Source organism: Coregonus clupeaformis, chromosome 3 (genome assembly GCF_020615455.1).
Source record: "Coregonus clupeaformis isolate EN_2021a chromosome 3, ASM2061545v1, whole genome shotgun sequence".
Lineage (NCBI taxonomy): Eukaryota > Metazoa > Chordata > Actinopteri > Salmoniformes > Salmonidae > Coregonus > Coregonus clupeaformis.
Genome location: NC_059194.1, coordinates 31,650,090 through 31,663,611, shown reverse-complemented (window position 1 = coordinate 31,663,611; position 13,522 = coordinate 31,650,090). Strand labels below are relative to the sequence as shown.

The 13,522-nt window shown below is 45.0% G+C and overlaps 1 protein-coding gene across 7 annotated transcripts in view; it reads right to left on the bottom strand.

Annotated features, from left to right (window-relative positions):
• LOC121545371 (collagen alpha-1(XXIII) chain) overlaps window positions 1–13,522 on the bottom strand; it is a 232,966-nt gene that overhangs the window by 12,077 nt on the left and 207,367 nt on the right. For 6 of the 7 annotated variants that reach the window (XM_045208206.1, XM_045208207.1, XM_045208194.1 and 3 more), the window contains 18 exons: window positions 12,672–12,788; window positions 9,872–9,898; window positions 9,715–9,741; window positions 9,504–9,557; window positions 8,362–8,424; window positions 8,217–8,261; window positions 7,876–7,953; window positions 7,738–7,761; window positions 5,446–5,490; window positions 5,276–5,320; window positions 5,010–5,090; window positions 4,844–4,897; window positions 4,510–4,575; window positions 4,359–4,385; window positions 3,965–4,024; window positions 3,799–3,870; window positions 3,649–3,675; window positions 3,498–3,551 (listed from right to left, as the gene is read on the bottom strand). In XM_045208206.1, coding sequence (XP_045064141.1) covers window positions 3,498–3,551; window positions 3,649–3,675; window positions 3,799–3,870; window positions 3,965–4,024; window positions 4,359–4,385; window positions 4,510–4,575; window positions 4,844–4,897; window positions 5,010–5,090; window positions 5,276–5,320; window positions 5,446–5,490; window positions 7,738–7,761; window positions 7,876–7,953; window positions 8,217–8,261; window positions 8,362–8,424; window positions 9,504–9,557; window positions 9,715–9,741; window positions 9,872–9,898; window positions 12,672–12,788 — 966 coding nt within the window. The remainder of the gene's footprint in view (window positions 1–3,497; window positions 3,552–3,648; window positions 3,676–3,798; window positions 3,871–3,964; window positions 4,025–4,358; window positions 4,386–4,509; window positions 4,576–4,843; window positions 4,898–5,009; window positions 5,091–5,275; window positions 5,321–5,445; window positions 5,491–7,737; window positions 7,762–7,875; window positions 7,954–8,216; window positions 8,262–8,361; window positions 8,425–9,503; window positions 9,558–9,714; window positions 9,742–9,871; window positions 9,899–12,671; window positions 12,789–13,522) is intronic. The other variant, XM_045208195.1, reaches the window with a different exon arrangement.

The window sequence follows — 13,522 nt, the reverse complement described above, 5'->3', positions numbered from 1 at the left end:
GCTGGGCCAATTATGCGCCGCCTCATGGGAGTCACGGCCGGCTGTGACACAGCCCGGGATCGAACCCAGGTCTGTAGTGACGCCTCAAGCACTGCTATGGAGTGCCTTAGACCGCTGCGCCACTTGGGAGTTAATGCCTAAACTTAACCTTAAACACTTAAACAACTTAAACAACTTGAAATTTGATGTTTGAGAAACATGGATAAACGTATAATTCTGATGTGAGACTGAGAGCTAGTTGGTTATTTTACAGAAAAGAAATTAACAACAGACTTTCAGCATGCTTATAGGGAAGGGCACTCAACATGCTCGGCACTGACACAAATTACTGATGATTGGCTGAAATAAATTGATAGTAAGAAAATTGTGGGAGCTGTTTTGTTAGACTTTAGTGCAGCTTTTGATATCTTTGATCATAACCTATTGCTGAAAAAACTTAGGTGTTATGGATTTGTATCCTCTGCCTCATGGATTGAGAGTACCTATCTAATAGAATGCAGAGGGTTTTCTTTAATGGAAGCCTCTCTAATACAAATTTGGTTGAGTGTGGTGTACCGCAGGGCAGCTGGCTTGGGCCATTATTGTTTTCTGATTTTACTAATGACCTTCCACTGACCTTGAATAAAGCATGTGTGCCTATGTATGCTGACGACTCAACAGTATACACGTTGGCTAAGACAGTAAAATAAATAATTGACACTCTTAACATAGAACTTCAGTCAGTTTAAGAATTGGCAACTAGCAATAGGCTGATGCTATTTATCTCAAACACTAAAAGCATTGTTTTTGGGACAAATCACTAGCTCAACGCTAAACCTAATTTAGATCTATTATTGAATAATGTGGTGATTGAGCAAGTTGAGGAGACGAAACTGCAGGGTGTAACCCTAGATAGCAATCTGTCAAAGCCAAAATATTTAGACTCAATGGTTGCTCAAATGGGAAGAGGTTTATCCATGATAAGGTGTTGCTCTGCTTTCTTGACATCTCAGTCGACCAGACCGGTCCTACAGGCCCTAGTTTTGTTGCACCTGGACTACTGCCCAGTTGTGTGGTCATGTGCGACAAAGAGGGACATAGGTAAATTGCAGTTGGTCCAGAACAGAGCAGTACTTATTGGACTTAGATGTACACGGCGTGCGAATGTCTGTAACATGCATGTCAATCTCTCCTGGCTCAAAGTTGAGGAGAGATGGACTGCATCACTACAGTTCAGACACTCATCAGTACAACACAAGACATGCAATCAGAGGTCTCTTCACAGTCCCAAGGTCCAGAACAGAGGCTGGGAAATGCACAGTACTAAATAGAGTCATGACTACATGGAACTCTCTGCCACCCCAGGTAACTGAAGCTAGCAATAAAACCAGATTCAGAAACCAGATAAAAAAACACCTTACGGCACAATGGGGACTGTGAAAAGACACAGACATTATTATATATTTTGTATTGTAATCTGCACTGTATTATGTATTGTATTATGTAGGTGGGTGGACTAGCACGAGCCTTGGCTTGTGCAAGCCGGAACGGCTCATTGGGCAGGAGCCATCTCCTGTTTCTGAAGCATGAGGAAGGAGATTATGTAGTATTATGTAGTGTTATGTACACTGAGTGTACAAAACATTAGGAACATACATTTACATTTTAGTCATTTAGCAGACGCTCTTATCCAGAGCGACTTACAGTTAGTGAATACATATATATATATTTTTTTTATACTGGCCCCCCGTGGGAATCGAACCCACAACCCTGGCGTTGCAAACGCCATGCTCTATCAACTGAGCTACATCCCTGCCGGCCATTCCCTCCCCTACCCTGGACGACGCTGGGCCAATTGTGCGCCGCCCATGAGTCTCCCGGTCGCGGCCGGCTGCGACAGAGCCTGGATTCGAACCAGGATCTCTAGTGGCACAGTTAGCACTGCGCCACTCAGGACCATCTTCCTAATATGGAGTTGCACCCCCTTTTGCCCTCAGAACAGCCTCAATTTGTCGGGGCATGGACTCTACAAGGTGTCATAAGCATTCCACAGGGATGTTGACTCCAATGCTTCCCACAGTTGTGTCAAGTTGGCTGGATGTCTTTTGGGTGGTGGACCATTCTTGATACACACGGGAAACTGTTGAGCGTGAAAAACCCAGCAGCGTTGCAGTTCTAGACACACTCAAACTGGTGTGCCTGGCACATACTGCCATACCACGTTCAAAGGCACTTAAATATTTTGTCTACACCATTGGGCCCCATCTAGAGTGTCCAACACCACCCTGCACCATCGGGCCCCTTGCAGAGTGGACAGCACCCCCCCACCCCACTACCCCCCCATGCTAACAGGACAACACCCCAATCAGAAGAGACCAACAGTCCAGCAAGACAGCTATGCAGAAGTGGCACGAAGAATAGAGCACCCTGCTGCAGCTAAGCTGAAACCAGATAAGTAATCTGCTGAACATAATCTGCTCAAAAATCCATTAATTACTTCTGAGTTATTATTAGAAATTGAATTATTAGAAATACAACCTATTATCATTAGGAGTTCAGTTTTAGATAGGGTTGCAAAGAATCTTCAGTAATTTTAGTAATTAACAGAAAATCCATGGCAATCTATCAAAAAATGTATTCATAGATAGATTTGTTTCTAATAGAAAGAACAATTGGTTCAAGATAAAATAACCCAATTAATGAAAAAGCATGTAATCAACAATTGCATTGTTTCAATTACATCTACACATCGTCCGACAATTGACTTTTTTCACAACTGCCACCAGTTTCACGCCAAAACATAGACAACAAATACATATTGACATATTAAAATAAATGTGTTAAAAAATATATTTACATTTTAATCATTTAGCAGACGCTCTTATCCAGAGTGACTTACAGTTAGTGAGTGCATACATTATTTTATTTATTTTATTTTATTTCATACTGGCCCCCCGTGGGAATCGAACCCACAACCCTGGCGTTGCAAACGCCATGCTCTACCAACTGAGCTACATCCCTGCCGGCCATTCCCTCCCCTACCCTGGACGACGCTGGGCCAATTGTGCACCGCCCCATGGGTCTCCCGGTCGCGGCCTTCTACGACAGAGCCTGGATTCGAACCAGGATCTCTAGTGGCCTTAGACCACTGCGCCACTCTCTCCATCATGCATGTTTCATGTTGTGTATTTTGGTGGTCATATTTAGAACTGCAGCTCACCCTAGTATATTTACAACTACAGCTCCCAACAGCACGCTTGTGTACTTACGGTTCATCACCAAGTAGTCACTGTAGTAACAGTAGTAACAGTGACCGTACAATTACCATTACAACCATCTCAGATCCCTACCCAATGTTTAATGGAATAAACACGTCTTGGCTAACCCACCAACTTTAAACTGGCAACACCTGCTTCAATGATGGCAGGTAAGCATACAGGTAGAGCAACACTGATTCTGATGTGTATGCATAATAGCAGAACTGTGGGCTAAAGAAGGAAAGAACATGCTCCTCCCACCTTGTCTCCTCTGTCTCCCCGGTCTCCCTTCTCTCCAATCAGGCCTGGGAAACCCTGTAGAGGGAGGAACAGGTTAGTGTGTGCTGCAGAGAATTCCCCAGTGTCATATAGTGTGGTAGGTCAAAGTTCAAAAACACTATTTCATACTTACATCCATTCCAGGCTCCCCAGACTTTCCCTGTCAACACACACATTAATGAATGCATCAGTACCACCATGACCAAGACCATGAAAGACCACGGCATGCAATGATCGTAGGCCTAATATGCTAAGGTTATCTGGTGATGAGGGCATCACCCACCTTCTCTCCTTTGGTGCCTGGGAGACCCACCAATCCTGTGGAGCCTGGGGGACCCTGAGGGCCATCAATACCCTGGGGAGGACAGACACGTTAGATATAATCATCATCATCACCATCATCATCACCAGCAGCAGCTCATAATGTATGATTCTACAGTATCACTCACCCTCAGTCCAGCAGGTCCGATGTCTCCCTTCTCCCCTTTAGCTCTGTCTCCAGGCTCTCCCTGCATGGGAACACATGATACTCAGTACACTCTACAACACTCAAGAGCACGTACAGATTATCTATCTTGTTGCCTAGTCATTTTATCCCTACCTGTATGTCTATATCTACCTCAATTACCTTGTACCCCTGCACATCGACTAGGTACTAGTATCCCATATAGCCAAGTTATCATTACTCATTGTGTATTTATTTATATTTTTCCCCTCTGCATTGTTGGGAAAGGTCCATAAGTAAGCATTTCACTGTTAGTCTACACTTGTTGTTTACGAAGCATGTGACAAGTACAATGTGATGAGAGACATTACTGTAGCTCTATGGCCTTCTAGTCTTACCTTAGGGCCAGGTGTTCCATGATGACCCTGGAACACACAAAGAGATCAGTCAGTCTTATGTCTCTGAAGGGATTCAGCCACATCATATTGGGGAACAGAGGGGTGAAACTCTTTTAGTGACACACAGACACTCTCGTATAGTGACACTCACCATGAACCCTGTAGGTCCAGGGGGTCCTGGGGGGCCGGGGGGGCCCGGCTGAGAAATCATCTGAACCTGAATAACAGAACAACAAACAACACATTAAAGATTATGAACATATCAATGGTTATATCCAAAATGGCACCCTATTCCCTATATAGTGCACTACTTTTGAACAGGGCTCATACGGAATAGGGTGTCATTTGAGACGCAGACAATATGTAATTCCACTGTCTGCCAAGGTACGCACCACCTGAAGCAGTGTTAAATGCAAATATGATAGAGATTCAAAAACAACTATTGAGTGTGTGAATACAGTATACACCAGTGTGTTTTAGCTTACCAGGTTATCTTCCAGAATGGAGTCTCCCTTCTCCCCCTTCTGTCCATCCATCCCCTGAGACAGACAGAGAGGGGGAATTAAATCTCTTTACAGTAGGCTACTCAACAATATGTATACACCTCTATTGAAAGTGGTTATTACTTTGGGTTCCCGTCTATCTACTTACCCCTGGCCCAGAGAGACCCATCTCTCCTTTCTCTCCCTTCTCGCCGATGGACCCCGTCTCCCCCATATCTCCCTTCGGACCCTAAGAGGAGAGAAGGTTAGAGGTAAAAGGTGAGAGGTTCAGGACAACTCTGATTAATCATGTTCATTATCATTCCAGATAATTAGTGAATTAAATATATTGTGCAACATTTATAAACATTTGAGTGGTACAGTGATTCAATGTGGGTTATAAAAAATTTCAAAAGGACATTAGAGTGTCCATACCTTCTCCCCATCCAGTCCAGATGTCCCAGGCAAGCCTAGCTCTCCCTGGAGTAGTGAGGAAAAGACATAAGAAGTTCAAATTGACAATTTACCTTCAAAGAGTATTGACTTCCATTGATTCAGACACAATGGATAGAAGAGATGGCATGTGTATATAAATAAGACCCTACCTTTCCCCCTGGGGGTCCCGGAGGACCCGGTAAACCTGGTGGGCCCTAGGAAGGGACAGACAGACAGAGAGGTTACACAAAATACAAAACATTAGGTCAAGTCGATCTGTCTCAGTAGTTTGTTAGTAGAATTATAATCAAATCCACGTATATCCAATTTCATCACTCTTCATCAGGCAGTCATACAGTGGCTGTTTGTTGAGTAGGTCCGCTCAGACAAGCATATTAAATCAGAGTCAGTGGATTATGTATGTATTAGCCTTAGAGCAATTGTGGGATTCAAGACGCCAGCATAGGGCTAAAACAGAAAAACAATGTAGATGGATGGTGGATTTCACAATACGACCCTCTCAGTAAACGAACTGATTATTATTCTCCTCTCTCTGATGAGGACCATCTTTGTTATGGATGCTTTGGTGCAAATCGTCCCTAAAATTGACCTATTGGGCCAGGTTATGCGGTTGGCTAAACACAATACCTTGGCATCATATCACACACCATGGCTGGTATATTATTAAGTGGATTAGCAAGCATGGAAAGTGGATAAAGTCCGGCAAGGAGCTGGGGATGGCACACACACACACACACACACACACACACACACACACACACACACACACACACACACACACACACACACACACACACACACACACACACACACACACACACACACACACACACACACACCACCCCACAGCAAAAACCTCCAACACCCACCAGCAGTAAACCTAAAAGAGCCCCACACAGCCCTATCGACCTAACCAGAGCTATTACCATAGCATCCACAGCATCCTAACCTCTTCTAACCACATCTTTAATGGGGCAGGATGGAGTAAACCTCTCAGGGCAGGAGAATGGAAAGCCTGGACTCAGACTGACATTCTCTCACTGCAGCATGGACGGTTCCTGGGTTGGCTGACCCTAGGCCTTGGGGCTAATGTGTGGTTCTATTTCTGTATGCTGTATGTGAGGTATATGGATCCCATGGTGCCTCCTGTGGCGGTTAGAGATGTGTGACAGGTCGGTTACATCATGCCCCTGATCCCCTTCGCCACAAAGCAGAGGTTGTGTGTGTGTGTGTGACCTCTTGAGCACTGTCTGGTCCTGAAGCAATAAAATATGGAAATCAAATGAATTCCCGGAGGTGTATAATACATGCTGATTTCTCCATCCCCTCTCTTCCAGGTTTTTGTTTTGTGCTCTGGCAAAACTATGGCAACAGGAAGGGTTTACAAACAACTATTGTTCCAAATTACTCCATCTTCTGAAACGACGGCCACCCACACAGATAATTTGAAAGCTGTAAAAACAAATGAATGAATTCTGAAGCACCAAGTTCATCACCCAAAAATTAAAGTGGATGGAATCAATATGGCACATCATGAAGCAAGTGAAATGATTCAAAACGGATTTGGGTTGGGCAAGAGTTCACCTTCCCTAGGTTAACCTCATTGAGAGAAAGTATGTAAACTTGTATAGATAGGCTTCAGAACACTGATAAGATCTCATGTCTATGTTGTGACCAGCTCATGTGTAACTCAGTCATGTCCAAAGCATAGCATGCATGGGCCTACTCTAAACTCGGTCCCCAGGGACCCCTGTACATAGTGGTTTTTAATCAGAAGCACACGCCAGTGGAGAGATAGGGATCTGTTATTAGCATGTAGCATGGGACCGAGCATGAAGAGAAGAGCTTTGTGTCTAGACTGTGAAATTAGTTAAAAGACATCTCCCTCTCTCTTTACTATGTGTCCCGACTGGATTGAGCAAGAAAAATGCAAACAGATTATTTCAACCCAAGCAACATCACAGATAACACCACCACATAGCAGGGTTAATTTCAAGCCGCATATCCTGTGACGCAACAATAACACAGCATGAACAATACATTCGAAAAATGAAATGAATGATGTTTTGATTCTGCATGATTGAGAATGTCACTTCAGGCTATGTAATATCAGAGGTTGTATTCCAGCTTTAAGGTATTTATGGTAGCTCGGTGTTGCATCCTGTATATATTTATGTATGAGAGGATAGTTGATGGTTGTGGGTGATGGAGTAGTGACATCTAATATGTCTGATGTCAGGGCTGTGGGATAGAGTGTCCTCATTACACAAACACCCAGGGGATATTCACTCTGGTCTTAGAAGCTACATGTGTACAGGCACCCGTGTGTGTACGCTCATGTGTATGAGGGTATGTCGCCTATGTCTATGCATTAGTGTGTGTGACAACACACTGACTACACAGATCACGTCTACAAAGCCATGATGTGACAGTTGGTTTACCCTGACACTGATGGTCTGGATGGCCTGTCAGGGAGGAAGAGCAGCATGTTAAGTCTGTCTGGATAACTCTATGATACTCTATGGGCCTTCAAACACACACCAGGTATATTGTCTATGTCTCTGACTGGGAGGTCTCACCTGGAAGGCTTCTAGTAGCTTCCCATTGAAGTCAATGACCTCAGTAGAGCCGGGAACCCCCTTCTCACCAGGATAACCCTAAGAGGAGAGGAGAAGAAAATAGAGAGAGAAAGAGAGAGAGAGAGAGAGAGAGATTGAGAGAGATATTGAGAAAGAGAGATAGAGAGAGAGAGATTGAGAAAGAGATAGAGAGAGATATTGAGAAAGAGAGATATTGAGAAAGAGATAGAGATTGAGATGCTCATAAGCATCAAATAATCACACAATAAAGTACATAAAAAAGGTAGCCTCAGATAACTGTGAACATGATCTTCGGTGGTGATTAAGCTGTGTACACATACCAAGTCTCCCTGGGCGCCTTGCTCTCCGATATCTCCTTTGTCTCCCTACAAAATACACACAAACAAAAGCCTTTGAATTGGCTGTGTCCATATAGGAGAAACAACCTCTATTGTATTTATGTGGAGATGACAGGATATGTCTCACCTTAAACCCTGGGAGTCCGTCCATGCCCCTCTCACCCTTCTCTCCCAGCAAACCAGCCTCCCCCTGTTACACACAGAAAAGACACAAAGCTTAGGTGTAGGTAAGCCACTTTACAATAATGTGTTCAGTACAATATCATAAAAAACTGTAGGCCTGCTATAGGCAGTCAGTTCCATCTATGGTTGTAGAGCTGGAAGGAGGAAGTGGTGAAAAACAGCACCAGAGGAACAGAGAGGGATTAACACCATAGAACAGGCCTGTGTTACAGACTGTAGACAGGCCTGTGTTACAGACTGTAGACAGGCCTGTGTTACAGACTGTAGACAGGCCTGTGTTACAGACTGTAGACAGGCCTGTGTTACAGACTGTAGACAGGCCTGTGTTACAGACTGTAGACAGGCCGGGCCAGCAGGCCGTCTTCTATTCCTGGCCATAGCAGAGTTTGAGCTGGAGCTGAGCAGTTTGTCCCCGACAACAACTTCAGTAACCACAAACAGCAGCTCACTTCAACTCACTCCCAGACAGCTACGCGTCCCAGGAGTGTGTACTCACACAGAAGTACACACACACGAGAGCGCACCACGCACCACGCGCGCACGCATACACACACACAGACACACACTCACACACAAACACACACTGACTGAAGCTGATAGAGAGGCAGTCAGTGCCAAGTGCTGTAATCTCTGGAGTCATTAAAAAGCCCATGACATCATTGCACCAGGGGAGAGTGTTTAGCACTGGCTAGAGGCCTAACTCGGCGGAGAGAGAGAGATGGAGATAGAAAGAGAGAGAGAGAGCAATGAGGGTACAAATGAAAGCGAAAGCAATGTGTTTGATGTCTCGATCCATGCCACCCAAGACCTGTTTAGAGCGATAAACTCCAGAGAGAAACAAGTGAAGGAGGAATGAAAGGGATAGATATGAGAGGCAGGGACGGCCAGAGAGAGAGAGAGAGTGAGGGAATAAAACACAGGCGGTCTGTTGCTGGTCTGACATAGAGATGAAAAGAAGAAGAGAAGGCGGGTTAGGCGTAGGAGAAACTCTGAACGTGGTCATGTAATAAGTGGCTAATAGTGTTAGCGTCACTCAATAACTTTTGCAACGGCTAACTCCTTAATTAGCGTTAGCATCATCTTCACCTTTGACCCTGGGGGTCCCTGTGGTCCTGGGTATCCTGGCTCGCCATCTTCACCCTGAGAGTGCACAAGGGGTCAACAAAGGTCAACACACAACACAAACTATATTGTATGCATAGACATCTGGGCAGATATACTGTAAACTCCATGCATGTCGAGTGTACATTTACAGTGTACTTTGTGGTGTGTGTAGGGACATAGAGACATGACTTACCGGCTTTCCAGGTAAACCTGCTTGTCCCTGTGAATGACAAAGAGATATAGTTGGCACATAATCTCTAAACTTGCCTGCACGTGCTAGTGCCCAAAACTAAATAGCACGACTCTAGATGCAGTACCGAGAAACATTAAAATGTGTATAACACACTCACCTCCGTACCATCGTGACCAGGGAAACCCTGTGGAGAACCAAGCAGAAAATCACACATCCAGGTCCCCATAGACATTGTGTATTCTGAGGAGTAGCCACTGGAGGTCAGTGTTTTATCAGCCCACACAGAGATATGGTTAAGTGCCTGCCATCATGTTATGCATGTCCAGCTGTTTTTGGCTCTATCTTCCTAAGCTGGAGGACATGTACCTCTGCTTACAATGAACCAAGTGTGTGAGAGATGCTATGTATGTCCAGCTGTTTTTGGCTCCATCTTCCTATGCTGGAGGACATGTACCTCTGCTTACAATGAACCACGTGTGTGAGAGATGTTATGTATGTCCAGCTGTTTTTGGCTCCATCTTCCTATGCTGGAGGACATGTACCTCTGCTTACAATGAACCACGTGTGTGAGAGATGTTATGTATGTCCAGCTGTTTTTGGCTCCATCTTCCTATGCTGGAGGACATGTACCTCTGCTTACAATGAACCACGTGTGTGAGAGATGTTATGTATGTCCAGCTGTTTTTGGCTCCATCTTCCTATGCTGGAGGACATGTACCTCTGCTTACAATGAACCACGTGAATGAGACATGTTTTACATGAATATGGCTTTGGGCATACATAACCCCTCATTATTTTCTCTATAAGAAGACATTCTATGACTTCATATACACAATCAGGTATCACACACAAACAAACACAGAGCGTCTTCCTTTTCAAACTTCTTGGCTCCAATGGTGATTAGAATGAATCCACTAAATACAACTTTTGACTGTGTGTGTGTGTGTGTGTGTGTGTGTTTAGTTTTACTATCCTTGTGCAGACCATAAGTCCTCACAAGGATAATAAAACAAGGACATTTCACCGTTCCCCACAAGGAAAAAGGCTATTTTAAGCTTAGGGGTTTAGTTTAGGGTTAGGGTTACAATTAGGGTTAGGGTTACAATTTGGGTTAAGGGTTAGGTTTAGGGGTTAGGTGTTTGGGTTAGGTTTAGGGGTTAGGGATTTGGGGTTAAGGTTAGGGTTAGGGTTAGGTGTTAGGGAAAATACGATTTTGAATGGGAATCAATTGTTTGGTCCCCACAAAGATAGTAAAACAAACAGTGCTTGTGTGTTCCAGGTGGATGTATTGAATGCTTGGTACAGAACCATGTGTGTTGAAATCATCCATGGAGAGGCCAGGAGAGCTGTACTGTTTAAGTAGCCCCTCATACAGACAGACAGCTCTTTGTCTCTTTGGCACGTTGTCTGTTTATCTACACACTCAAGCACTTACTGCTCTACTGTACTAAATATCATTATGAATGTGAAGTTACGCTAACTCTCTCCCCATTTTCTCCATTGACTACTTGAGAACAGGGACGTATTCCATCTGGCTTCCTTGTGGGGCGGTGTGCACGCATGTACGCACACCGCCCCACACACTCTCCCCTCACCCTTCACCTTTGGACCCTATCGTTTACTTGTTTCCCTCTCACCCATAACTCTTCTCTTCTCTCCACTCCAGTCTCTTACCTTTCGATGCCACTGGGCAATCTTTTCTCAAGTCCTCTGCCCTCTCTCCTTTACCCTCCTCCTCTTATTATCTTATGCCACAGAACAGCCTCTGTGCTCTCTCTCTGCCCCCCTCTTTCTCTTTCTCTCCCTCTCCCCCTTGAGGTCATTAACTAGGGAGAACGAGTAGAACAACAGATCCTGTCCTCCTCTGCTTTTCTCTCTCACACATCTGTCTACAACATGGACAGGGCTCGCAGCCTCTACGTTGCTTTGTTTTGTTGTTTTCTGCTCTGGAACAGGACTATGTTAAATGAAAGGACAAGCAATTTGTTTACACCCTCATTTATGAATCAAGTCTGTTTTTTAGTCCTCCCCTGCACTTAGTTCCTTGTTTTTGTAGCCAGCCCCCTCTTGCCCTGACTAACCGACATTTTCATTACAGTCCAGCTTCAACACCATGCCAACTGCCAATATGGGTAACAGTGCATTCGTTTGTGATCTTGGATAAACACAATTTACCTTAACCTCTCCCCCCTGCTCCTCCTCCCACTGCTCTCCAACCACAGTTTGAGGCAGTGGCTCCAGATGAAATTACCCCAGGCTGGTTTAAAGTTAATCTAGAGAAACAGTGGCGGCCCAAGGCTAAAGATCTATTGTTTGCCGAGGCAGGAAAACTGTGGGTGAACCCAGAGAGAGTGCCATATCTGTTACAGGGGCACAGAGTGACCGGGCTGGGGTAGGGGGAGAGTGGGGGAGAGTGGGGGAGACTAGGGCCAACTGGTGGGAGACTGGGGCTAACTGGATCACTTTGTGGCCTTCTGTTACAGAAACCAGATGAGGCCAGGAGCGAAGCGTCTATTTTGGGCTGTTTTAAGGAAGCCGCAGCTCGCTGGCAACCACAGTAGGCTCTGTCGATGTGGGTTCACTGCACTCTTATTAGACCCTTTCCCCTCACCATCCCTCACTGTCACGCCTATGTGGTCAACACGACCAGGTCAACACTATTGTGGTCAGCAGAGCTATTGATGACAGGTGTTGGAGTGACCAGAAACTTAGTGGTGTTAACCTAGTTCTCCATCATCAGCTGCATGGAACTAAGAGAGGACGCGGTATTGGTTAATAGAGGACGCAAGAGAGAGAGAAAAAGAGAGAGGGGAAAAAGGGAGGAGATAGTGATGGAGACAATGGGAATTTATGCGTGTGTGTATGTGGTGTGTGTGCATGCATATGGGTTACATTTGTATATTCTACCTTTACCTGTATGTGTGTGTTTATATGTGTGTGTAAGGTAATGCTGTTACCTGTTCTCCAGCGGGTCCGCGGGGCCCGTCCTTGCCTGTGTTCCCAGGAGGGCCTCTGGGGCCAGGGGACCCTGGGGGTCCGGGGGGGCCTGGAGGGCCAGCTGACCCCTGGTCACCCTGCAGGACGACAACAAAGGGATAAGAGAGGGAAATAATGATAGAAGAAATGAAAGAAAGATGGTGACAAACACACACGCACACACACACACACACGCATGCACACGCACACATACATACACACACACGCGCACACGCACACACGCACGCATGCACACACACGCACACGCGTACACGCACACACGCACACACTCACACACGTTTTGTTTTTCTCTCCAGAAAAGACATTATTTACCATATGACACACACAAACGCACCCAAACGTACACATGCAAACTCTCCCAGGCACGAGATGAGTTAACTAAGTATTAAACACAACATTAACTGAACTGTGAAATGAAGTGTTTCATTTCATCCTGCGGTTGTTCTAGCCAAAATGAACCACCTCACATGAAAGGGTATTTTACCAATGGAATTACAATTTACAAGGCAAAAACGTCCTTCCTTGCCAGTTCAGAATTTCCCTTAACCCACTTAGCGCTACATCCCACTAAGGCATTTCCACACCAGTATTTTCACACTGTGGTGAAGTAATCGAATCAAATGGTTAAAGTAAACCCTCTTCATGTTAGTGTTTCCCTGCTCTGTTCTTGTAAATCCATTGCTTTAACTCATGGTATTCACATGGATATTCCCAGAACTCAATCACAGACATACTGTATGTGCTGGTCTGGGCCTGTGTGTTGTGGTGAGATGTGTGAGAGAAGGCCCTTTTCATTTAGACTGATACTATG